This window comes from Anas acuta, chromosome 3, assembly GCF_963932015.1.
Source record: "Anas acuta chromosome 3, bAnaAcu1.1, whole genome shotgun sequence".
Classification (NCBI taxonomy): domain Eukaryota; kingdom Metazoa; phylum Chordata; class Aves; order Anseriformes; family Anatidae; genus Anas; species Anas acuta.
In genome coordinates, this window is record NC_088981.1 from 52360673 (window position 1) to 52388052 (window position 27380).

General features: G+C 36.5%; 1 protein-coding gene across 11 annotated transcripts in view; it reads right to left on the minus strand.

The window, feature by feature from the left end:
- The window catches only part of SYNE1 (spectrin repeat containing nuclear envelope protein 1), a 319168-nt gene that overhangs the window by 253484 nt on the left and 38304 nt on the right, over positions 1-27380 (minus strand). For 3 of the 11 annotated variants that reach the window (XM_068677103.1, XM_068677101.1, XM_068677096.1), the window contains exons 1-4: positions 14760-15045; positions 12273-12334; positions 2962-3057; positions 1055-1138 (exon numbers count right to left, since the gene is read on the minus strand). In XM_068677103.1, the coding sequence (XP_068533204.1) occupies positions 1055-1138; positions 2962-3057; positions 12273-12334; positions 14760-14838 (321 nt within the window). In that variant the 5' untranslated portion in view covers positions 14839-15045. Of the gene's footprint in view, positions 1-1054; positions 1139-2961; positions 3058-12272; positions 12335-14759; positions 15046-27380 lie in introns of those variants that run through there. The other 8 variants (XM_068677095.1, XM_068677093.1, XM_068677094.1 and 5 more) reach the window with 4 other exon arrangements.

Here is a 27380-nt window from a genome sequence, read left to right on the forward strand (position 1 = left end):
ACAAACAAACAAAAAACAAAAACAAAAACAAACAAAAAAAAAACATAAAAATAAATTGAAATACAGACATTAAAAGAAGAAAGTAAATGTAATTCTGATTAAAAAAAATAAAAATGATATGTCAGTGTAATACAGAGAGGAAAGTGAGAAAAAAAAAAGTAGATTTTTCGTATTTGATATTCATACCTAGAATACATTAAGCATTTAGGTTTTCATAGAATGGTTTGAATTGGAAGCAACCTCAAAGATCATCCAATTCCACCCCCCTGCCAAGGGCAGGGATGCCTTCCACCAGACCAGGTTGCTCAAAGCCCCATCCAGCACTTCCAAGGATGGGGCATCTACAACTTCTCTGGGCAACCTGTGCCAGTGCCTCACCACCCTTATTGTGAAGAATGTCTTCCAAATATCTAATTTAAATCTACCCACTCTTAGTTTAAAACTGTTACTCCTTATCCTGTCACTTCACTCCCTGACAAAGAGTCTTTCCCCAGCTTTCCTGTAGGCTCCCTTTAAATACTGGATGGCTGCTATAAGGTCTCCCCGGAGCCTTCTCTTCTCCAAGTTGAACAATCACAACACTCTGTGTTAAGTATCTAAATATGTTAAATTTCTAAAAATGTTTGCTACATTTCTGAAGTGGCTGCAGAATCAATCAATCAAGTGACTATGAGAATCAATCCGTGGATTAACCTGGTCTTGCCAAGCGAACAAAAAGTCACACTGTTCTCATGTGTATACTTTCAGGGAGTAGAGTTTTACATGTACGATGTAGTCAAGTCCATAAATCTGTTCTTTTAATTATAAATGAATGTGTCTACTGAACTGAAGATCATTCTCAACTTTGCTGAGAACAGCAACAGAAAAGTAGGAAAGAGACAAAGACCACAGAAAATGAAGGAGATCATCCAAGGTGATTCTAATTCAACAAACAAACAAAGAACAACCAAACAACAACAGAAACAAAACACAACTTTACCCTATAGATTGCTACATACCAATGTTGGATTTTGACATTTTTACTTTACAGCAACTTTTGTGCTGCCAAACCTACCCGTCTTCCTTCTAGAAACTTAAGAGCTGTGCCAATGTTTGCAACCCAGTGAATTCTCTTCAGCTGACGTCCCTGCTCACATGGCTTAAAAAGAACAGTGTAAACTCATTAGATGTATGCCACTTTGCTGAAAAAAATTAAGTTCAAGATCATTATGAACACATATATACAGGCTATAGCCTGATTTACCTGAACAACATTGCTTGAAACAGTCAAATTGCATTTTTAAATAAAACCAACAGAGAGGACAGACAGATATAGCGGACATAAATACCAAAATTACATGATCAAATAATTGTAGATGTCTTAATAACTCCAGGATTAAAACTGTGGACTTCAGTCTATAGACCTCATCAAAACAGCAAATTATTTTTGTTATGTAAAATAAAATAATTGTGTTTATTAACATATATTTGAGAGAAGGTAACATTCAGTAAATTATTTTGCCTTAGAAGTCAAGGTTGTTGTTAGTTTTAAATTCAGTCTGCAGTAAAGACATTTTATGCAGAGGTTTATTTATTTATTTATTCTATCAATTCTCCTTAATACACCTTAAAAAAAAAATCACTAATCCTTACTGAAAAATAATTTTGCTGAATTTAAGAAAGGTAGGCTAAAAAATAAAATACAATTTATTGAATTAATCCAAGAACACATCATAGTCTCTACCTTTGTAAACAGGAATTTTGCCAACCTCCTCCCCCCCCAATCTTATGTTGCAATGAAAATATATAACTACGGCCATTTAAATTTGTATTCATGAGTTTAGAAATCACTTTAAAATGTTTTTGCTGTATGTTCTGAAATTTATTTTGAAGTTACTACACAATATAATATTCCACTATACATGGATTTTAAATTAACCAGACATTATTCTGGTTTTGTAATTTCTGTTGTTTTCACTAGTAAATATAGGCAGGATACGATCCAGTGAATGTGAATATAACTGATAACTTCATTAAAATTCTTTTTCTGTTTCACTACCTCTGTTTTGCCACAAGAGGGAGACTTCACATGAACACAAACAAATCGGTACAATTCAACAGAGCAAAAATACACCTGAAGGAGCTGCTTTCTTTCTATCTTACAATCACTTGCAATCTGAGTTACTACTAATTTTGTGCATCACCTGCAATCGAAACAGAAGTGACATATGAAAACAGAGCAAAAGAATGTCACTTGGAAATCGCCTGACTGTGGGGCAATAGGTAACCTCTGAACCTAGATAAAGGCAGATGAAGACTGTTACCCTATTATCAGATGCTGCTACTTCACGTGAGCTGGTTTGGAAAATGTGAGAAGTCTTGGCCTGAAAATGTTTCATTTCTCTTCCCATCACACACACAACACTAACCTGGTTCCCAAAAGACAGCCTGTTTGCTATGTAAATCTTGTAGCCTCCTTATATAACTTGGCTGTGAGAAAGCCATTTGGCATCAGTTAAGGTTCTTTACAGTAGCTGAGCCTCTGTCAGGGTAAATGAATATTAGACCCCATGATACATGACACACTCACATTTTCTCAGATTGAAAGCCCTGAATTAGTCAAGAAAGGACTGTCGTATTTTTTTCAAGACATAGAATCGGCCTGAGTTTTAGACCTTTCGTGTGTCATAACAGTAACACCAAGGTGAATTGTAAAGACTAATATAAAAGAGCTATTTTTATGAAGTCGTAAGACAAAACTAAAAGACAATGCATAAAATTGAGAATGTCACTCTGTAATCATCTTGGTTTTGCTTTTTAACCAGACAGGCAACTCAGTGAATAAACTTATTTTGCTATGTAGCAATCTTTATTTTATTTTTATTTTTTTAAAAAAGTATTCAACTATAGAAAAAAAAATAGATAATGTTCTAGAGAAGTAGTGTAACTACTTTCTACATTCAGAAGGGAGGAATTTCTTACCAGTTTCTGTCCTGAAAGAACCTCCAAAAGGGCAATCAGCATTACCCCATCTTTGATATCTTCAAACAGATCATTGACCAGCATGGGAGGATTGCGCTGAAAAGTGAGAAGACCAGATATTATAAAGGCTCAGGAACATTACATCCTATCTCCATTCAGTGTTGTTAACACTGTCATTTTCTACTTAAGAAAAATTGCTCAATATTTGCCTTTACATTTGCAAATAGAAAAATGAAAATACTGAAAAATATGTAAACAGATGGTGTTTCTTTCAAGAGTCTTTAACAAGGCAATAACATTGTATTCTACTTTCTTCAGTACAGGTCAGTTTGTGGACTCTAACTAACATCTGGTCTTTAATTATAGAATTATAGAACAGCTTGAGTTGGAAGGGACCTCAAAGATCATGTAACTCCATAAGCAGGGATGTCACCCACTAGATCAGGTTGGACAAGGTCCCATCCAGTGTGGCCTTGAACACTTCCAGGGATGGAGCATCCACAACATCTCTGGACACTCTGTTCCAGTGCCTCACTACCCCTACAGTGAAGAATTTCCTCCTAATGTCTAAACTAAATCTATCCTCTTTTACTTAAAGACAATTCCCCCTTGTCTTATCGTTATCTACCTGAGTAAGGAGTCATTCTCCATCTTTTTTCTAAGACCCCTTGGAAATGGGATCTCCCCAAAGCCTTCTCTTTTTTCAGGCTGAACATCCCCAGCTCTCTCAGCCTTTCTTCAAAGGAGAGGTGCTCCAGCCCTCTGAGCAACTTTGTGACCCTCCTCTGGACCTGTTCCAACAGATCAATATTCTTCTTGTGCTGGGGGCCCCAAACCTGAATGCAGCGCTCCAAATGGGGCCTAACAAGGGCAGAGCAGAGGGGTACAATCACATCTCTTGACCAGCTGGACATTCCTCTGTGGATGCAGCCAAGGATGCAGTTGGCTTTCCGGGCTGCAAGTGCACGCTGCTGACTCACGACAAGCATTTTGTCTGACAGAACCCCCAATACCTTCTCCTCCGAATTTTTCTCAATTCATTCTTTTCCCAGTCTCTAATCCTGTCTGGGATTGCCCCAACCCAAGTGCAGTAATTTGCACTTGGACTTTAACCTAATGCAGTTCGCATGGGCCTGCTTCTCCAGCCTGCCCAGGTCCCTTTGAATGGCCCCTTTAATGATCACAAAATATCTCTTAGAAACAATACATTTAAAGTGAAACTTTGCCCTGCTGAACTAAATGAAAGAAATACCTTCTAGTTTCCATGAGGTTATCAGAATTCATATATCTGCAAATTCACATAATGAAAATAGTCATATCTGATAATTGACTGAAAAGATTATTAAACTACAAAATTATTGAAATTAACTTGTATTAAATAATATACGTATGGGGTACTTCCAAAAAAAAAAAATCTTGTACAAAAACTTGATCTGATTTCTGTTCTATAGAAACATACATTTTAAAAGATGAACCTAAGAAAGAAAACACTGCTCTTGAAAACATAAAAAATGCAATAGCAAATAAGGAGAAAGCAAAAATCTGTACTTCACAAAATCAAAACTCCCCAAATTCATCATTCAGTTTGAATGAACTAATATTTCACTGAGACATAATTTTGGCATAAAATGGAAAAAAAGAACTCCTTTGCTGAAAGTAAACCTCATCTGAGATTTTACATGCTCTGATAGCCCAATAATGAAAGAGTTCATTCTCTCATGTATATCAAACACAGCAGTATTACAACTCATTACAAAAGTAAATGTAATCATTATTCTTTTTGCTTCCTTAGCAATGCACAATATAATGGATAATGTTCTTCCTTAATATAGCGACAAAGAAATCAATGGGGCAACCAGGTTACTGGAGATTAATTCGTCACAGTCTTGCATTACAGGCAGTTGACATAAATACAATTAATTTTCCTCACCTTCTGTGTTACCATTTCCTGTTTGGAGTCTGAAGCAGCTATGGCTTTATCAGTGTTACTGCATGATGTAACAGTGAAGAACTACATGTATGTACTAAAATAATTCAGCAATAAAGACAAGCAGCTGCCAATCTAATCCAACAGGAGCTAAATGCTTGAAAAGATTCACCACATAAATAAATGCCCCAGTAGTGAGGTTTGTCACTTGAAGCTCAGTCTACAGTAAGAAAGAGGGGGAACTTCTTACAGAGGATGATTTAGGAAACTTTTAGATTGAAGGGTGAGATATACGGTGCCCCATACACCTGCTGCCCATAACATATGTGTCAGATGATCTTCTGAGAGCACCACAGCTCCCTTCCATACTGAATGTTTTGGTATCCTTACTCTCAAAATTCTGGGTATGCTCCAGAATTTGCCTTATCAAAACATGAAGTCAGAAGTCATATGGCATTCATATGCAAAACAAGGGAGGTGCTTCTGGTTCCCATAGTGCATAGCTTCACACTGTAAACACATCCTCTGATCTTCTGTGTCAAACTCTTGCTCTGAACCACCCTTCACTGGTCACTCCTCAGTAGTCACTGACAGTAGTTAGAAAAACTGAATTAGTAACTTAGGCATACATGTAGTTCTAAGGTAAAGCAGTGAAAGTACCACTGGAGGCATCACTGAAGCAAACTAGCACCTAAAGTATTCTACTTTTGATGTGAATCAAATATTAGTCTGGGGAAAACAAGGGGAAGTATGAGAAAGCATTAAAAATGAGAAGAAAAAAAGAAACAAGCAAATGATTTACATCAGTCTCTAATGCTGACTTCTCTGAAGCATGAAAATCATAAAAATTAGCCCAAAATCAGTAGACTGAAATCTACTTTTTGTGGCTACAAGGTTTTTATAGTTGCCATCACTGCCAGTGTTTAGCAACACACACCATGTAATATAATACTAATAAAACAATGAATGAAAGGCAGGTACAACAGCCATGTCACCTGGTCTTCTATATGAGATTCCTTTTATATGGAAAATTACTTATATATATTGACAAACAAGCTTTTGCAAAATACAATTTAAAATATATTTCACTATCCTGAAGAACACCTTGTTACAAGAAGATAAGACCCCTACTGTATTTCATAAACTTTTTTTTTTTTTAATAATTTGTGCATGAGCCACCCTATTATTATGACTCCAGTTTCTCTCAAAAATATGGAATGAGTCATCTTTTTAATGGCATAGATAGAAGAATAGATTCCTGTTTAACATAAGTATTCCATGTAAGCCAATCTTTTTCCCCATGCCAATACAAACAAGTAAGATATACAGTAGCTGATATTGAGTTCATAAACATTTATCTATTTACATCAACCATTGAACAGTGTTGCTCAAGCTACATAATATTTTACAGAGACAGATCCTCTACTGAAATTAACACTTCTGTTGAAATGAATAAAGACTTAGTCCTTGGCTGTATGTATAATGGCAAACGAAATAAAATGAGAAATTAAAGATGTATATTGCTTACTTATCCTCCAGAGAAGAAAGCTTTGTTTCTTTGTTTTAGAACTCTATTCAGATAAAATCTGGTTTATTATTATTATTATTATTAATATTAATAATATTTATTTATTTATTTATTCCAGAGACTCGATAGGCCTTAGCAACTATTCACCTAGTAGCCACAGTGCATTGCCAAAATGCTAACTGCAAATCAGTAAAAGCAGGGAGTGAAAACTAACCTGAGATTTTGTAATCTTGAAAATATAAAACATAGCCCAGATTTTGTCTTTGTTCTTGTAAATGTATAGCTCCAGCAATGTGATCAGCTTTAATGATCCTATTAAACTATGTATTGAATGTTGGAAAAATTCAACATATATTTTGAATGATGGAAAGTCTGTACAAAATAGTTTAATGAAACCACTTTTAAACCAGGAAAAAATGAACATTAAAAAAGCACACAAAGTAACTTGTAAAATTCTGTAATATTAAGGGGAAGTTGTCATTTTTAAACTTCTTTGACAAAATTATTTGGGGATACTCAGAATATACTTTGATGAGCAAGCATACATTAAATCTACAACTTGTCAGGTCTCCACTAATATTTTATATGCCTTAGTACTTGATATTGGCTTTCCATAAGCTTCTCCAGGAAAGCAAAACAGCAAAACAATACTGATGATATTCTATATACTTTATCACATGTACTCTTTCAACACATTTATTGCAATATATGCAATCACAGGAGTTTATAGTGATATTGACATTTAAGAACAGTCATATCACAAGGAGAGAAGCATACTCAGTACAAATAATTTCATGTGCTCTGTAGAAGGAATAAGAATTAACATGGAATTATTTTTAAAGGTTAATGAACCATCTTTCCCAGCACTAAATTTTTATTTAAATATCTGTATTTAGAATTGATCACTAATGGCAATCCATGAGGAAGAGGTTTCCTTAGACTATTTGCTCTTCCAAGCTGATCTCCTTTGCTGCAGTGTTCAGGAAATATTATGAATAATTTAAAGAACATCAGTACATACAAAAAGCATTTGACTGACAAGCCTCACAAAAAGAGATATATGATAATCCTACAACGTCTAGACATTCCTCCTCTGACACAATAAACTAAGTTTTGAAAAATCCAAACCTCAAATATGGAACCAACAAATATTCAGATAATGATATATATGATATAATATATATATCACATACATTTTATTTATATATATATATAACATATATGATATATATATATATATATATATATATATCATATAATGATATATCAAAGGAATGATGGAATGGTTTGAGTAGGAATGGACCTCAAAGATCATCTACTTCCAAGCCCCCTTCCATGAGCAGAGACACCTCCCACTAGATCAGGTTCCTCAAAACCCCATCCAACATGTCCTTGAACACCTCCAGGGATGGGGCATCCACAGCTTCTTTGGGCAACCTGTTCTAGTGTCTCACCACTCGCATTGTGAAGAATTTCTTCCTTTTGTCTAATCTAAATCTATCCTTTCGTGGTTTAAAATCAAAAATCCTTTGCCCTGTCAGTACACTCCCTGATAAAGAGTCTCCCTTGCTAAGCTTCACTGTTTTGTTCCAACACCATTTCATTCATTTCATTTCAGGAAAAAATCTGTTTAACTACTGAATTTGTCTAGACAGGGAAATACATGTGAGTACAGGAAGGAGAATGTGAAATTTCAGTCACTCTGTAATAGCTGGCCCACCCCACCCCTCTGCCCCAGTTTAATTCATAAATACTTAAGCACATTGTTTTTCATGTTTCTTGCCATTAATGACTATTTTTATGACTAAAATCTGTGGGATCAGGCCCTAGGTTTTACATGACTAATTTTTTCACAAAAATTAATTTAGCATTCCTTATTGGTTTAATATTAGAGTTACATGCAATACTAGTGAATACATGCAGTGACTGTTGAAGCAAAAAACTTCCAGTCAGATTTTCCTCATCATGAAGACAAGATGGACTTAGCTTAAAGTTTTTCTTGTGTCAGTCACTAAGACAATTAGCAGCCTTTGTTTTCCCATTTGAAAAGGAAAGAGAACTACTTAGTTTACTCATAAAAATGATGTGGCTCTTGTATGAAGACCAAGTTACATTCGAACCACAAATTAGCACAGCTGACAGCCTTGCGTGGGAGAGTTATAAAACTTCCTATATCCATTTCTTTTTCTTCCTTTCTTTGTTCTATAAAACAATTCTATAGAGCTTTCGCAGTTTCTAAAGCCTTAATGTAAGGTTTAATATCCAGATTTAATTCAGTATTATGAGAGCATTGTATTTGCATAATGTAGACATATTTATCCATTCTTCATTTTATTTTGATTTGATATTCATTACTTTCTTTTGTTTCTTGATATGTGCACCTTTTTAATAGAAATAGAAAACAAATACTATTTTTTTTTCAATATATATTTGTTGTTTGCTCTTTTCAGTGAGTTTACAACAATACTTTTATGAGCACAAATACTGAAGTTATGCCTATACAAGATGTTATTTGATTGGGTTAAACCAATTTACTGTCTGTGTTCAAAAGTTTTGAAACTGCTGTTTGCCAACAATTTCACTGAAAATGACAAAGGTAATAAAAGCCATATACCTCTGCTGTTTTTCAAAGAAGCGTGTTTTGCTTTTTCTTCTTTACTAATCTGCTATCCAAACAAAAAATATCAGGATAAGCATTGAAAGGAAATTATAGTGATTGCTGTTCAGAATGGATGCAATTGAGTATTTTGTTGTTGTTGTTGTTTGTTTGTATTACATGTTTGGTGTAATATTGCCCTCTATTTAAAACTTTTCCTTTGGAAAGATTCCTCAAAATATGCTGAGAAGCAAACAAATTATTTCTATGGATTTGAAGGTCGAGACTGAGAGGAGGAGGGAGGTCTATTTTGGGAAGCTTAAATGAATTGTATGAGATAGTAATATGCAGCTAGAAAACATGAGTGTTGTAGTCCTGTGACATATGTGTATCTCCATTGTCATTACACTTGCAGAGATGCAAGAATATTTAAAATGACAGCCAGAGGACAGAGAGACCATGTTTATCTGGCAGCTTTGGCCTTAACTTCTGGAACTGGGGAGCAGAGACAATTTCTGTTTTCTGAGTCAGAATTATGGAACAAGTTCAAACAGCTAGAACTCGCTAAGGGACACATATAGTCTGTATGTGTCATATATGTATCGCATGTATTCTATACGTGTCCCTTATAGTCCCCCACACATAGTCTATAGTGCTAAAAGCTGCCCCAGAATGAAGCTGTATTATACTACCTGTCTGAAGACTAAAGTATATAAATAAACAAATAAAAAATCAATCAGGCTTTGGATCAACAATACCAGGAGTGACTGTATTTCAGAATTAGCGTGCACAAGAAGTGAAAACAATATGATTTAGAATAAACTGAGTTACTAAATAATCAAATACCATTAGACATCTTGGTTTTAGCCTCAGAATTTTCATACACTAGCAACCATACAAATAATATTTTATTCATAGTATTATCAGTCAAAACTATCTATCAGTATCTAAAAACAATGAACTTTTAATCCTTTAGTTTCAATAAACAAGCTGCTAATTCATATAGATGGCAAGTTACTAAAAGTTACTAAGTCCTAAAAGTGTGTACAGTACAAACACTTTGGGTAAAGTAGTAGACCTACAGTAGCCAAAACTTACTATCTTTAGTAAGTAAGCCCTATTCTCCACCAACGTCTGCAACATTATTTATTTCAGGCAACTGCGTTATTCTCACAGGTAAAAGAAACATGGCAAATAGTGAAAGCTTTGGAACAAAGCTGTTGAAAGCACAATTTCCTTGTGATCTCAAGTTTTCTTAGCCTTTACATCTCCTGATAAAAAACATTGTTGATGGGGCAATTAAAAGGCTGGTATGTGTTTTCTAACTGGTATGTGTTTGAGAGTCATATGGACATAAATTGGGGTGATCTGCAAGGGTGACATCTCCTTTCTTTCAGACCAGGAAGAATTTTTCTGTCTCTTGACAGTTCATCATGCACTGTTGTTTTTCAGCAATCAGTGCAAGGCCAGCATTTCATGTTAGTCCTCATTAGGTAATGATTTTTGTGGTGCTCCACGTTTTACTGTGTTCAAACATGAGCGCAGAGAATTCTGTCTATTAGTGGGTCTACTTCCAAGATATTTTCCTAACACATTTCAAGGGCCTCCAGACAATGGAGATGTTACAGCTTTCACTTTAATTTTAAATAATAAGAATTACAATTATCTTTTATCAATAACCTAAATATTGAATTTCTAGGTTACAATATGGAACGTGAATTTGAGGGAAGCTTGTGTGTTTCACAGACCCATTTGTACTTTCTACAGCTGTAAAGAATGCAGGAAACACATTTCCACACTTTCCAAAAACATGACCAACAAAGACTTAAAAGTTTAAACTTCAAAAATATAAACATTTGAAAGGCATGGGTCACTGTTCCTCTTTTGACTCTAACCTCTGTAATATAAAAACAGTGTTTCTCCTGTAGCAGTATCATAACATAAATGAGAAGCAAAACAAAATAGATCATTTATAAATCTGGCTTAGGCAGTGAGGCAAACTTGCTGACAGTTATCAATGAAAATATGACAGAAACAACTTTCCTGTTAAAGGGTGAATTAACACTAACACTAAATACTACACAATAGCTCAGGTTGTTAAATGCAAGGGTTGTGACTGGTTTATTGCTTTGTTTGAATGTGAGTATTTGATCCACCTTTACAATATCACAGACTTTAAAGAAATACACATACAGATAAAGAAAAGTCAAAAGGTCTATCTGAGGTCTCATTGCCCAGTCAGTTTGGTATAGTAAAGGTTGATTTTACAACTGTCAATCCAGAACAAAATACCTTATCTGAGCTGCCATTACTTTGTCTCCTCCCAAGGATTAGATAGTTACTACTAGTAATTATCGTTACACATGCACGTATGTATAATTAACAACATATACATATATCTAACAGTCAATCTTAACCATACTATTATTATTATTATTTTGGGGCATTATCTGCCAATTCCGTATACATAATGTAAAACAACACAATTTTATCTGTTCCATGCTCAACTTTCAAACTCATTCATGTTCATAATTTCAGAACACTTTTAGATATTTTAATCAACTGGACTGATGGATAACTACAGGTAGGGCTGTGCTGTGAGAAAACTATGGCAAGTGCCAAATTAAATCTCACTGTTCAAGTTGTCAGATAAAACTGATATCAGTTGTAACAATATTTTAAAATTGTGTGCAAATCACTCCCTTTGTTCTTGTGCTAACACCAGAAACTGAGTTTTAGGTTGTGGCAAGAGGAAGCAAAAATGACTTCATGATATATCCTAAGATGTATCAGATAATGATTTTGGCACTGGATTCAAAAAACACTATTTATATATGCAGCCAGTCCAGGATGCCCCTATCAAACTACAAAACTGACTCAATTTTATTGAAGTACACTGTATATAATAATGTTAATATTTCTACTTCATAAAAACAAAAGAAAACAAAACAAAACAAAAACAAAACAAAAAAAAAAAAAAAAAAAAAACAATTTCAAGTCTTTCCTCTGGCTGGAATAGCTGCTAATGTGCTACCTTTCAGACCTTAGTTTTGGCAAAAGGAGCTGAGCCTATAGATGTAGCTGGCTCAATCACTACCATACTGAATCAGATTGTGTACAGGTAATGTGGATCACTTTTCAAGTTTATGCTATTCTGCTCAGCCAAATCTGACATATTGTATACTCCAGAGCCTGTATATGTAGAAATAAAAAGGTTTGATTAAAAAATATTATATGTTTTTTTCTAAGCCATACATTACCTTAGCCAGATGAGAATTGATCCATTTTGTAAAAGTCCTTTTCTGCACTGACTCTTGCTCATCTGAGGAAAGAAAAAAAGAAAAAAAAAAAAGTTTAGATATTGCTGAATATTTTGGGATTTATATAATGGAAGAATAATATTCTATTATATGCATCATGCATTTGCCAGAAATGCCACTATTTTCTTATTTTCTTGAGACAATTCAGACAATTTTGTCTGTAACTACCCATAACTAAAACCTTCAGGTCTTAAAATAATAGTCTGACATTTGACTGTTTGAAGTTTCACAGCAAAGTTCAAGTCTTAATGAGTGATTGAAAAGTAAGACACCATTTCAAGTCTGAATGCCAAGATAAATTCGACTTCAAAGTTGACATTATATTTACCCAAGAAAAAATTCTGAGCACGTAGAACTTCTACTGTACCTCCCAATTAGAATCCATGTCTGATAGTCAAGTTGCTTTAATTTGGAAGATCAAATTTAGAAGATTTAGAAAAAATATTATTAGAATGTATACTTGAAAATATTCATGATGTTGAATTAAATACGTGAAACTGGACTTTCAGCCTTATTTGTCCTCTGGGAGATCATGCCAGGGAGAAGCCATCAGTTAGTTCAGATAGTTCATACATGTATACTACCTCCCTCAGTCCTGTTTTGCAGAACTTGTCTGATTTATAGTGAGTTCCACTGATTCTCAGATAGCCGACTGTTGCCAGCTGCATAGGCAAAAATAGCTCCCAAATGAGCTCTTCTAACTTCAGCAGCCAGGGCCATGGCTCCACAGCCAGGAGAAAAAAGCATCACAGCACTGTAACCAGTCCATGAAACCCTGCACCTTCCTTGTGGTAAACCAGTTTTGACACATGGAATAATTTTTACACAAATAGAATTTACATATTTCTATTGGGATTTTTTCCTTTTGGAGATAGAAGGAAATGCTGTTTCTCTGAAAAAAGAATTTGTGTCACTATCATCATTAATTCTAAATGAACACCTTCATACCCCTACAGAAAATTCAAATAAATAAAAGTCCAGTTAAATACTTACTCTGTATAAGAACACATGCATGTCTCAAAGCGTACAGATGGAAACTAATATATGTATTAAGCTCCTTCATTTACACTAATGTAATGCTGCTCCACAGTGAGGGTACAAAAAGATACAAATCACTGCACAAAATCCATCAGACAAAATGTTACCTTAAGTGGGACAATTGCTCCCTGATCATGTAGAAGCTCTAGCAATATATTTGTGTATTATGACTAATTCTATATTTTCTTTACAAAGAAGCATTATCTCACAGATAAGAAATACCAGGGGGAAAAAGACATATCTCTAGCATCTATTACTAGATTACCATACTTCATGTCTAAGAAGATATTTTCGCATTCTTTGTTTTTCTTTGATTTCATTGGATAGGCTCTTGTACACTATTTTGGAAACATTCATCAAATTTTCAGAATCTACTTATAGGCAACTAATGTGAAAATAATTAAATCTGAACTCCTATTCAATAAACAGAAATGTTGATGACTTAAGAACAAAACAAAACAATATCAACAAACAAACCACAAACATATAAAGATACCTGAAATGATAAAACCTGTTAAAAACTACTGAGCTTCTACATTCTGGAAAACAGATTTCTCACTGGATGGTTTTAACCATGAACAAGACGTTTCCCTTGTGAGATACAGTAAATATCAGCTCTGCTCTGACAAGCAATGATGTTAGCCCAATTCATTTTACTGGAATTATTTGTACATTTGGATGGCACTCTGGTAGGTATGGAGACTGAGAGAGAGCCTCTGCACAGGATTAGTCCAGTCCTGACTTCCTTCACACCTCTGCAACTTAAAATTCCCCAGAAATCCAGATAAGGCATACCAAAAGAAAAGAACTGCACCTTCAGAAATTGAACTTCTCATTACAGGAATGAGAGAATGATTTTCACCTCCAGTTCCCTAATTTCTAGTTACAATACATCCTGCTGGTTGAAGAAGCTGTATTCCGGCAGCAACTGGAAATCAGAGAACTAACTCCCAGCATCCAAATGGTTAGCAGCAGTAAACACTCAGTCTCGGTCATATCAATGAACAGCAGAAATATCATTGCAAAAGGATCTGCTTCAAGGGAATATATGTGAACAACGTATTCTTAATGAGCTCCAGTGCAAATATTAATAACCTTGTCTTCTTTTTTTTTTAGCATTTAATTTGTATAGGTTTAAAAGGCATGGGTTGTACCAATTAAAGTAACCTATGTCTGATAATAACACAAGTAGCAGCTCAATTTTACAAATTTAGCAATAAATATATATATATATTTCACAAATTTTCTTGGAAGAAAATATGTAATTTTCATTTAACTACTTCTCTACAGAAGTAGTGCTTACCCATAACCATAAGACACATGTGTCATACTGTTTGTTATGCCTTCCCCACTTGCAAAGACTGCCAGCACCCTGATTACACCACTTACCCTGACGGTACTGAAAGGACCCAGGAAGCAGGTTTAACGATGTAACATTTCTGCCGCCAGCACCTTTGTAATGAGCCATAAGCACTGCTGCTGCTGCTGCTCCTGTCTGGTGTAGTGTGCAGCGTTTCTTTAGAATACAGACGGAAGTAATTCTTCAAGTACAATTTTTTTTTTCCTTCACTGGCAATGCAGGCCTCTTACACAAATCCCTCCACCTGCTCTTATCGAATTCCTATGAAGGCAGACCTTAAAATCATCTTTATGCTTTTTTGCAGAGATGCAAAAGCCAGAGAAAGCCAGCTGTGTTGGAAGCAGCAGCTCTGCTGGTCTCACTGCCATCATCCTTCTCCACTGTTTTCCTGAGGAAAGATTTTATTAACCCAGCACCAGCCAATCCACGCACAGAAACTTCTGATGTCAAGAGTCTGAATAATTCATCCAGGCACTGGGACAACCCAACTACACTGCTGATATCCAAAAACAGCAAGATGTGTGGCTGCAAAAAGCAATGCAATTTTCTCACTGATGCTTTTGTAATAACACACTGCTCAGTAAGCATAAAAATGGCTGAATAACATAGCCCTTCTCTAGGTTTCATACACATAAAGGAAAGCAGCTTTTAAAAGCAACCACTTGGGTTCCTCTTTGCATACTCTGTTCAGACATGAATACCCTTCAGCTTTGCCACTGAAACACTGAACTGGAAGAAATAGAAAGCAATGAATCTGAACAGACATACAGGGCACTTTGCTTTTAATAATATATTTGAACTGTTGTATAAGAAGGATGAAACATATGTAAGGATGCACAGAATTTTTGGAGTGCATCTGAATCAGCCTGAAACATACTGCAATTTCTGAAAATACAATGTACTTTCCATTTCATTAAGTGAGAGCATCAGAGCACCAGAGCATCTGAACAGACTTTGTTTTGCTCTGGTAAAATGAAGGCAGTTATGAAACAGTGCATGTGGAGATTCATATGTTGTTCACTGACAGGGGCCAACACAGCAGTACATAATACTGAAATGAGAACAAAAGGCCTGCTTTTAGTATGCCATTATAGCGATTACATCATTACAGAGGTTGAATTCAAATTTCTGTCTGTGTAGAACATGATGACTGACAAGATCATGCTGCATTCAAAAGAAATGTTACAAGAAAGTTTATTTAATCAATTATCTTCCTTTAATTGGCTGAAAATATCTTCACATTTTACAAATATTTACTCCACTAAAACATGCCCAACAAAATACTATTTAGGTTGACTAGGAAAAAAGAAAAAAATACATATTTACTGTAACAAAATAATAAAATAATATATTAGTAATTAATAAATTATTTTGAAAGAAAAATATGTATCTTATTAATATGACAGTTATGAATATATTGATGAAACATTCAATTTGCATGCACATTATGATGAGTATTATCACATGTATCATAAATATACATGAAGAGACAAAGTAATGGCATGCTCTCCAGCAGAGCTCTTCTAGAGACAGCTTTCCTAAGCTACCCAGCCCGTCTCAGCTGTAGAACTACACGTGCATGGTGTGTAGCAGCAGATATCACATCATGCCTCTCTGGCCTCAGGTACATGAGGATTGAATGGTGGGAAGGCAACCGTAGCATAGGCTTACACACAGAGTGTTCTGCTGCATGGTCACACAAGGAGGAGTCTCATGCACAGAGTGAGAGACGTGACAAAGGTGAGTTCACACATGGCTAACAAAAGCATCCTGACTGATTCTTGGTGACCTAGCATTTGCTTTGTTTTCTACTTCAATAAAAATCAAGTTGCTCACAGCTCCTCATTTTTAGCGCAAATTATTCTTTTTTGCTTTCTTTCCTTATGCTAGTAAAGTCCTAAAGATACCAAACAGCTTCCTTTTTTTTGTTGTTGTTATTGATGTTTTTTCCTAAGTCTTAGTGGTCTTTAGGAATATTGCTAAGACAACTTGGAAGTGCAGAGAAGTGCCAAACCACCTGCAATGTTTCAAGATGTCATTTGAGAACATGCACAGCACAGAAAACGACAAACAGCAAGCACCCTGCTGGGAAGGTTTGTTTGGTCAGCAGTTTGGCATAAATTCCCTAAAGCTTTCAATAAGAAATGTTATATGGCAATTTCCATCTTCATTAAGGACATTCTTAACTTAAAGCAGCTGTAGAAAAGCTTGCAGAGTCAAAGCAATAATATGGAGACTTTAGTTATAAAAATAATCAATATTTTAAGCCATGTGAGCTTAATTAGCACCTCTATTCAGAATTAGCACACAGAGGAAATAAAGGAAAATAATTGGATCTTCCTGAAAGTATCATATGGTGAATGTTTTTTATGGAAGGATGATTTTGCTTTTTAAAACAAAACAACAACAACAAAAAAACTTTGATGATAGCTCTAAAGCTAATATATTGTTTGCCACTTGCTAAGTTTAACTGTTACTTTATACATTTTAGAAAGAAAAGGATAAGAGACCTATGTGCAGTGGGAACAAAGTAAGAGAGAGAAAAATAAAATTGATTTCTGCAGCCACTGCAATGCAGCTGACTTTGAAGCTGAGCAGTAGTAATACGAATAATAAGAATATAATTTAAAACACTCCATGGCTTTTATTTTTATTTTGAGGAGAAAGACTGGCTTGTCAGAGTTTTGTACATATGCCCCTCTTAAATGTGTTTTATCAGAGTCAGTGAAATACATGTAGTACTACTAACAGGTCTGTTATCTAAATCTCCAAGCTTTGAGCTGTAGGTACACACACCAGCCATATAATGCCCCATCATTCAGCACCAGCTTGCTCCCCATCAGTTTCTGCAGAAAGGAAATCCATGCACATGTGATAGTAGGCATCAAGCCATCCTACCCAAAGCCCCACTAATGAAAATGATGGGGATCTGCTCTATGGAGTTCTTACTGTTGCTCAATCTGGAGGCAGCTTTAGTATGGTGGTTCAGAAACCACAGATTTTATAACATTTGTAGGAATACAAATGTTCCAATTTATGTATATGCATTTTATGTTTATTGCATTTTTGCCTGCATTGATGCACTACTGTTACTTTCATCATCTTCAATAACTATTCTCTTAATTTTCATGTAGATCACAGAATCACAGAACTGTAGGGGTTGGAAAGGACCTCAAAAGATCAGCAACACCCCTGCCAAAGCAGGTTCCTCAGAGCAGGCTGCTCAGGTAGGTGTCCAGACAGGCCTTGAGTATCTCCAGAGAAGGAGACTCCAGAACCTCCCTAGGCAGCCTGTTCCAATGCTCTGTCACCCTCACTGTGAAGAAGTTCTTTCGCATGTCAGTGCGGAACTTCCTGTGCTCTAACTTTCAGCCATTGCCCCTTGTCCTATCCCCACAAACCACTGAGAAGAGGTTGGCTACATCCTTCTGTCCCCCACCCCTCAGACAATTATATACACTGAGGAGATTCCCTCTCAGTCTTGTCTTCTCCAGGCTGAACAGACACAGGTCTCTCAGCCTTTCTTCATAGGGAAGATGCTCCAAGCCCCGTATCATCTTTGTGGCCCTCCGCTGGACTCTTTCCAGGAGATCCCTGTCTTTCTTGTACCGGGGAACCCAGAACTGGACACAGTACTCCGGGCGAGGCCTGACCAGGGCAGAGTAGAGGGTGAGGATCACCTCCTTTGACCTGCTGGTCACACTCCTTTTAATGCACATCCCATTAGCCCTCTTGGCCACAAGGGCACAGTGCTGGCTCATGGTCAACGTGTCGTCCACCAGGACCCCCAGGTCCTTCTTGTCAGAGCTCCTCTCCAGAGGAGAGGACAGGTTGTCCCCCAGCCTATACTGATACTTTGGGTTGTTCCTTCCCAGGTGCAGGACTCCACACTTGCTTTTAAATCTCATTTGGTTTCTTCCTGCCCATCTCTCCAGCTGGTCCAGGTCTTGCTGAATGGCAGCACAGCCTTCTGGCGTGTCAGCCACTCCTCCCAGTTTTGTGTTGTTGGCGTACTTGCTGAGGGCAGACACTATTCCCTCATCAAGGTCGTTAATGAAGATGTTGAACAAGATCGGACCCAGCACCGAGCCCTGGGGAACACTGCTAGTTACAGGCCTCCAGCCAGACTCTGCTCCTCCAATCACCACCCTCTGAGCTTGGCCAGTCAGTCAGTTCTCAACCCACCTTGCCGTCCACTCATCTATCCCACACTTTCAGCTTTGCTAGTAGGATGTCATGGGAGACAGTATTGAAAGCCTTGCTAAAGTCAATGTAGATGACATCCACACCTCTCCCCCTATCTACCCAGCTGGTGATGCCATCGTAGAAGGCAACGAGGTTGGTCGAGCACGACTTCCCCTTGGTGAATCCATGCTGACTACTCCTCATAACCTTCTTCTCTTCCTATTGCTTGAAGATGGCACCCAGAACAAGCTGCTCCAATACCTTTCCAGGGACAGAGGTGAGACTGACTGGCTTGTAGTTTCCTGGATTCTCCTTCCTGCCCTTCTTGAAGACTGGAGTGACATTGGCTATCCTCCAGTCTTCAGGCACCTCACCCGTTCTTCTCCAGGACCTTTCAAAGATGATAGAGGGCTGTTCGGCGATCACATCTGCTGGCTCCCTTAACACATGCGGATGCATCCCATCAGGGCCCATGGATCTGTGTGCACTGAGCCCTCCCAGACGCTCCCAAACCACTCCCATGTCCACCAGCAGGGAGCCCTCCATTTCACAGACCCTTTGTCTTATTGCCAGGGGCAAGGAGTCCCAGGGGAGTGTCCTTGAAGCAAAGGCTGAAGCAAAGAAAGCATTCAGTATTTCTGCCTTCTCAGCATCTCCCATGACCAGGACACCCCCCTCATTGAGCAAGGGACCCACATTATCCCTCGTCTTCCTCTTGCTGTTTACATACTTCTTGCTGTTTACATGTTCTTAAAAAACCCTTCTTATTATCCTTTATCTCTTTCACAAGCCTCATCTCTAGGTGGGCTTTAGCTTTCCTCATCACGTCCCTGCAGGCCCTGACAACACATCTATACTCCTCTCAAGAGGACAGGCCCTTTTTCTGTATTTCATAGACCATCCTCTTCCTTTTGATCTTATTGATGAGCTCCTTGCTCATCCATGCGGGATTCCTGCCCCCCTTCCCCGATTTCCTATTCCTCAGGATGCACTGACCCTGAGCATGGAAGAAGTGCTGCTTAAATCCCAGCTCTCACAAGCACCCTTGCCTTCTAGCAACATAACCAATGAGATACTACCAAGCAGGTCCCGGAAGAGGTCAAAGTTGGCTCTTTGGAAGTCCAGGGTAGCAATCCTGCTTTTAGCCTTACTTCCTTTGCCTATTTCCATCTGGAACTCCACCATCTCATGGTCGCTGCATCCCAACAGCTGCCCCCAACCTTCACATCCCTAACAAGGCCATCCCTGTTGGTAAGAACGAGGTCCAGGAGCACCCCACGCCTCATCGGCTCCTCCACCACCTGAGTCAGAAAATTGTCCTCAACGCATTGTAGGAACTGTTTGGACTGCTTGTGCCTAGCCGAGTTGCTTACCCAGCACATGTCTGGGTAATTGAAGTTCCCCGTGAGGACCAGCGCTCGTGAGATGTAAATATGTTATTCGTTTTCATATCTGTACTTGGCTGAATACACTCCAAAATAAACATAAGATCTTTTAGATAACAGTTAAAAGCCCATTCAATTAATTTTTAAAGAAGTATTCTGAAGAAAGTTGTTACCTAAAATTAGAATATTCAACATCTGATATTATTATATGTAATGACTTCAGTGCCTTCCAAAAGATGCTGGATTGGAAGCTATAAAGATGTTTGCTTATTCACTAGTCTGGCATGGGTGACAGTGAACTAAGTGTTTAAATATGCTTATCTTTTCCTAAACTTGTATACAAGGTGAAAACAGCTTGATGTAACAGATCAGAGTCAACTTGACCTTTGTCCGTTTAATTACTTATTTTCCTTAATTGTTGTCATCCAAAACGTATCTTTAATTATACAGATCAGGTAGAAAATCCTAAGTTTGTTAACAAGTATTCTATTTTATAAGAAAATACTCTCAAATTTCAACACCTCCATGGTAATAAGCACAACAGTTTACAAAAGATATTTTCATAAAGACTTAAAGACGTAAAGAAACCCTGACAAAAAAAAAAAAAAAAAAAAAAAATCATTTTCTTTTTTATGAACTCTGTACCACCTACATCATCATCTGAAATGATGACAGTCAAAAAAAAATCTGAAGAAATCTTCATGTTTTTCAGTTCACCACAGGGTCTGCAACTGGCATCGTGTTACTATTTGCATACACATTTTACAGCAATTCTTTCCATTGACATGAAAAGATTGTGAATGACATCCTTTGTGTGGGGATGGTTCCCCTCCCCTAGAGGTTTTTATAAAATCGGATTGAACTAAACATGTATTATGGTAAAGAAATATTTAATTTTTAACAGAAGTCTTAAAGACAAAGACCATTCACATCAAATCATTTAAAGAAGGTTTTTAAAAATGTTGAAATCTACCCAGATCAGTACCAGACAGTCTACAAGTATCTTTCTTTAAGTAGTCATTCTACAGTCAAGAAGGGTACTTAACATGCAGTTATACAAAAATATCTATGAAATCAGATTGAAAGTAGCATATGTTTGAAAATTGAGAGGATAAGCTCCAATTCCATCTCTTACACACTTGTGACACTTACACAATCTCCTAAAACAACAGAAAGTGATGTTTTCCTGAAGCCAAACCTGTCAGGAAGGCAAATTACTTTGAGCTGGGATTGATTTTCAGTAGATTTGCTAATAATGTGCAACACTGACAAGACTGTTCACAATGTTAAGCATCCTGAAGAGACGGTGCAAGAATATTTTAAATTAATTTTCATTTAATAAGGAAGATAAATTATTTATGCCAAATACACAGCAAGGAACAAGTTCATATCATCAAAGGTCATGGAAGTCTGGGGAGGTCCTTGCTGACTGGAAGCTAGCCAAAGTTATACCCATTTTCAAAAAAGGCATAAGAGAAGACCCAGGAAACTACAGACCTGATAGTCTAACCTCAGTCTCTGAAAAAATTATGGAGAAGATTATCCTAGATATTATTGAAAGTCGGGTAAATGACAAAGCTATTATCAAGCTTAATCAGCATAGATTCATGAAGGGAAAGTCCTGCCTTAGTAATTTGATCTCCTTCTATGATAAAGTCACCGACTTGGTGGATGAAGGGAATAAATAGATTGGAGCTTTGGGCAATCAGCAATAGCATGAAGTTCAATAAAGGAAAATGCCAAGTGCTGCACCAGGTATGCAGTAATATCAAACACACGTATAGACTGAGAGATGAGGGACAGCTCACCTGGCTATGCTGGTTGACAGTGAGCTCAACCTGAGCCAGCAGCATGCCCTGGCAGCCAGGAGGGCAAACTGCATTCTGGGATGCATTAAACCAACATAGCCAGCCAGTCAAAAGAGGTGATTCTCCTGCTATATTTAGTGTTGGTGCAGTCTCACCTTTAACATTGTGTGTGTCCGTAATATAAGAAGCCCTTGAAATTGTGCAGAGGAGGGCAACAAAGCTTGTAAAAGGGCTGGAAGGCATGTAGTAAGAGAAGAGGCTGAGGAAACCTGGGTTGTCTTATCTGAAGAAAAGGAGGCTGAGAGGCAACCTCATTGCTCCCTGCAACTTCCTGAGCAAGGGAAGTGGAGAGGAAGGTGCCAGTCTCTTCTCACTTATAACCAATGATAAAACACAAAGGAATGGCACAAAGCTGCTCCAGAGGAGGTTCAGACTGGACATTAGGGAAATTCATTACACTGAAGGTGGTCAAACAGTGGAACAGGCTTAGAGAGTTGGTTCATACCCCATGCATATTAGTGTTCAAGAACCATTTGGGAAAATTAATATAACCTTTGGCTAGTCCTGAAGTGGTCAAGCTAAATCAATCACCTAGATCACCTTTGAAGGTCCCTTCCAACTGAACTACTCTATTCTGTACGTCACTATTTTTCTACGCATACAGTGAATTCAGTAGCCTAAAAGAAGTGGAGAACATTTGATTCAGACATGGAAGAGCTTAGAATCTACTAAGAAAAGTCAAACCAATGGAGACATGGTGGGCACACACTATCCAAGAGATTAAATAAGGATGTAGGGGTGAAACATGTAACATGCATAAATCTATGCAGAAAAACAAAATACATCATGATTCATGTCTTGCAGAAAAGACTTTCTGCAATCATATCTTAGTGCTGTTTATGCCTAAACTTAGGGAAATTACAATACTGTACTAAACATTAACAGTAACGTAGAATCCTTCATTTACCCTGCAGAAAGTCTGGGCAGTTTTTCCTTCAAGATCTTTTTTTTTTACTATAGTTATACACAGGGTAAACAAAGTTCTATGAAAATTTGCCTAAGGGAAAGAAAGCAATTATTATATTTGAATGCTTGAAGGCACAATAATTTAAAGAACATTCAGAATTAAATGATGAATGCTTTACTCACATATTCAGTTATGTTGAACTCAATAGATTCAGTATAAGTAGTAAATAAAACAAACAAACAAACATTTTGTCTTAATGCGAAATGTGCAAATTTACTTTAAAAAAAACCATAATAATTTCACACCATGTTTATAAAATCATACACATGGTCATATATCTTCCAACTTAGATTCAAACCAGAACCTTACAAATTAATTACTCTTCCTAGTGTGAGCTGTAATAAAATAAAAATGTATATGAGCATATATAAGAACTGAGGTCTTGGGGAACTGTGAATGAAACAAACAAACAACAGCAAAGAAACAACACAGCAACAACATCAACAAAATACAAAATCATAAAAAAAAAAAAAAAAAAACACAAAAAACTAACACGTTATGCTGAAACAAACTAATATTTACAATTTTTCAGAAAGGATGTGACGTTTGGTATCTACGGAAATGCTGAATGTTGGGGGTGTAGTGACAGGTGGTTAGGTGCATACATCATATACAATAGAGGACTTGTGCAAACACAACATGGCCTTAGATGATGCAAATTTTCCTATCAGAGAAACCATCTGCTCTTTCTGAATGACAATCTTCATGAAATACTTGAGTATACATTGGTATGTGCACAATGGTTTTGTACCTTCCTCCATTTTCTTTTGTTTTCCTAAGTGTCCCCCAAAAAACAATCCCTCACTTTAAAAATTATACCACTCGTGTTTAAAATGTGGTATTTCTTAATGAAGTAGTATATGATAAATTCCACCATTTTAAAGTGTGTTGTAGCTAATTCAGGGAGTTGTCCCACTATCTGCCACTAGAACTACTCATAAAACAAGTTACTGCACAGGTTAAAAAATAGGGCTACTGTGTTGAAGGGGCATCCTTAAATGTTAATGATATAAGTAGGAACAAAAGTTGGAGTTCCTCAAACACTAGTCTAAGTTTTTAATATTTTCAGCCATGATTTTGGCAAGAAAATCACAACAATGCTTATACATTTAACAATGACATATTTGGGAAACACCAGTACAATGGAATCAGAATACCTTCAAAAAAAAAAAAAGTAAAAAAAAAAAAAAAAGGTGGGAGATGAAGGAAGGGGGGAAAGAAGTTGAGTTTACTGAATTGGAAAAAGTTAAAGTACGATTACTAAACAGCTAAAGTACAATGTTACATAAGTACTTAAGTGGGGAATAACAAGAATTTATGCTTTGAGGTGGAAACTCATTGCACAAAACCAGACTGGAGGAATAAATACTTTTGTAGTTCTACTACAGGAATTATATAAGCCACAAGTGCAACATGAAAACGGCAAATGGGACTGTATGATGTTATTTGATAGGATATAATCAGCTTAAGTGTGGAATAAAAATATTATTGTATCAGACACAATAAGCATTTACATGGAATATTATTCAGAGTTCTGATAACCCACGTTCAAATACTGTGAGGATCTGGAATTGATACTCAACAGGATGAAGAGAAAACTGAAACTGCATAGATTGATGAAAACTGAAACAGCATAGATTGAGTGAGCATAGATTGCTCACTCCCTGAAAGACTGTAATTGCTCTCTGCAAATATATGAGAAAGGAAGGAGAAAAGGGAGAGGACAAAAAAAAATTAAAACATGGAAAAACATGAAAAAACAATGCAAAAGAACATGAGAAGAAGGCTGCAGGTAGGATATGAATATCCTATGAGTTAGAGGAAGGTTTTCAGACATAAGAAGAGTCACACTGTAGCAATCTCCCAGGATGTCAACATCATTTTATTGGTGCCCACTTATTGTTTATAAATGCAGATCGTATATGACTTAGAAGACTCCTATTTGCTACAAAATTTATATTTTCTATACCTGTCTTATGCACCTACCATGAAAATAAAGACTTCCAAATGAGCTGAAGTTATCTGCACAAAAGTAGCACTACAAGTATTCATACCTCAGGTCCCTCTTCTCTGCATGGCTGAACCTGTCCCACCTGTCCCTTGTACTGTGCAGCACATGCCACAGATATGACTGCACTTTTCTTATGACAAAACAAGGGTCATCAGTAAAGAGTAAGATTTTTGGCCCTAATCACAGTGTTCCAGTTTATTCAGAAACCTTCTTGAACAAAATAAAATAAATTAAAAACAAGCAGAACAATTATGAAATACTTATCATTGTTAACTTATAACACTACAGAGGATTTAACAATATTCTGTGCTAAAAATAAACCAGTATTGCAATGCAATGCGAAGCATGTCTTGCTGGTGAAAATTAGATTTGAAACCCAGATGTTCAAAAATGCAGATCCACTCCTGTTTAACATCTTCGTAAGATACTATGAACGATAAATTAATTACTCCTGTAGTCCATCTGTGGGAATCAATTTCTATAGATAAAATTATTTTCAAGGAAGCCAGAGTAGGCAATGCCCTGAAGATGAACTGAGATTTCCCTGCAGTGGGGGTTACTTCTGTGAACCTTGTTCTCATTCTGTCTCTTTTGTCTCAGTGTGACTCAAAGCAAGGACATCTTGAAAATATGCTGTTTTAAATAGCTACTTTGACAAAGTCCATTCACCATCAGTTCCGTAAATAAAAGCTGTGTAGGACTGACCATTTTGAACTTCAACCACTGTCATGTTCATTGACCGTGTCTCTCAAGCCAAGCATCCAAATACACAACTGAAAACATTTAATTTCCTATACATTCAGGGATCCCCCAAAGTGAGAAGTATCACAGCTGAGCCTGTAATTTCAATTCACTCAGCCTAATGCAAAAATACTAAAACTTCAGGACAAACCAGTGAGCTATTCTGACGTGAAATTCTACTAGGATTCATTTCCTTGAAAATTTTATTATGCTAAGTAAGGGCTGCTGAGGCATGGAAGAGGGTATAATTGCTCAATGATGCAAAGATAAAATGATCTAGTAAGGAAACTCTCTGGTAAAGAGCTACAAACTGTGAAAAAAAAAAAAAAAGAAAAAAAAAGAAAAAAGAAAAAAGAAAAAAGAAAAAAGAAAAAAGAAAAAAGAAAAAAGAAAAAAGGAAAAAGAAAAAAGGAAAAAGGAAAAAGAAAAAAGAAAAAAGAAAAATGAAAAAAAAAGATTATGATTTACTGTAAGCAATGCTTTCACAAGCCAATGTAAATAATTTATTTATTTTTTTTTTAATCTATCCATCTACAAGCTATTTTTGATGCAAGGAGTCCTAATTTTAGACTGGCTGCTTCTTTTTTTTTTTTTTTCTTTTTCTTTTTTTTTTTTTTAATTTCTTATTTATTTATTTATTTATTTATTTATTTATTTATTCTCAATACATAAATAAGTAGGAAGTTCAGAGTTACACGTTTGGCCAGAAGCAGAACTTCAGCTATCCCTGGGGGAAAAAAAAATAAAAAAATCTATACTAATTTGTCCAAATCACAAGCTTTTTCAAATTCATTACATACTTTAAATTTTAACACCTGAGCTCTCTAAAAGCCACCATTCTCACTTAAGCATGCTTCATCCCCTTAATGGATCGCCAAGCAGTCTGTAAATAAACTGTTCCCATGAAGAGTGGCTGAATATTTTTCTGCTCAGAGAATACAGGGAAAAATCAATCTTTGTTATCCATAATTGCTTCATCTCCAAGTAATCTCAGAAGAAACTCTTCTGCATACTCAGTACCTATCCCCACTTCCCTTCCCATCCCAATGGCATCACCTAAATTTATCTCTGTTTCAGCCACATAAGGGACAAAAGCTGTGTTAATGCGAGAAAACTGAGAAGAAAAGGGTGAATCACCTAGAGAGCATGCCCTCTGCAGGTGAGAAAAAAAAAATGACTGGCAGCTGGAAAAACAAAACAAATAGGCAGAATCTGCTCACTTTATAAACATCTCTGCCCTGGAATTAAAATATTATTATTGCCAAGACAAACTCAGAAGTCACATATGTCAGATGTAATTGCGTCTGTACAAACTTTATATTTGCCCCTTCTATGCATGTAATAAGATCAGTCTTTAATTAAACAGCCACACAGGTTTCATTCATATACTCCCTGCCATTTCTGGCAGATAAATTGAAAATATTCAATCAGTATTTTTTTTTTTCTATGTATGATTTTGCACTTCCCATCAGAACTAATGATTAACCATGTGC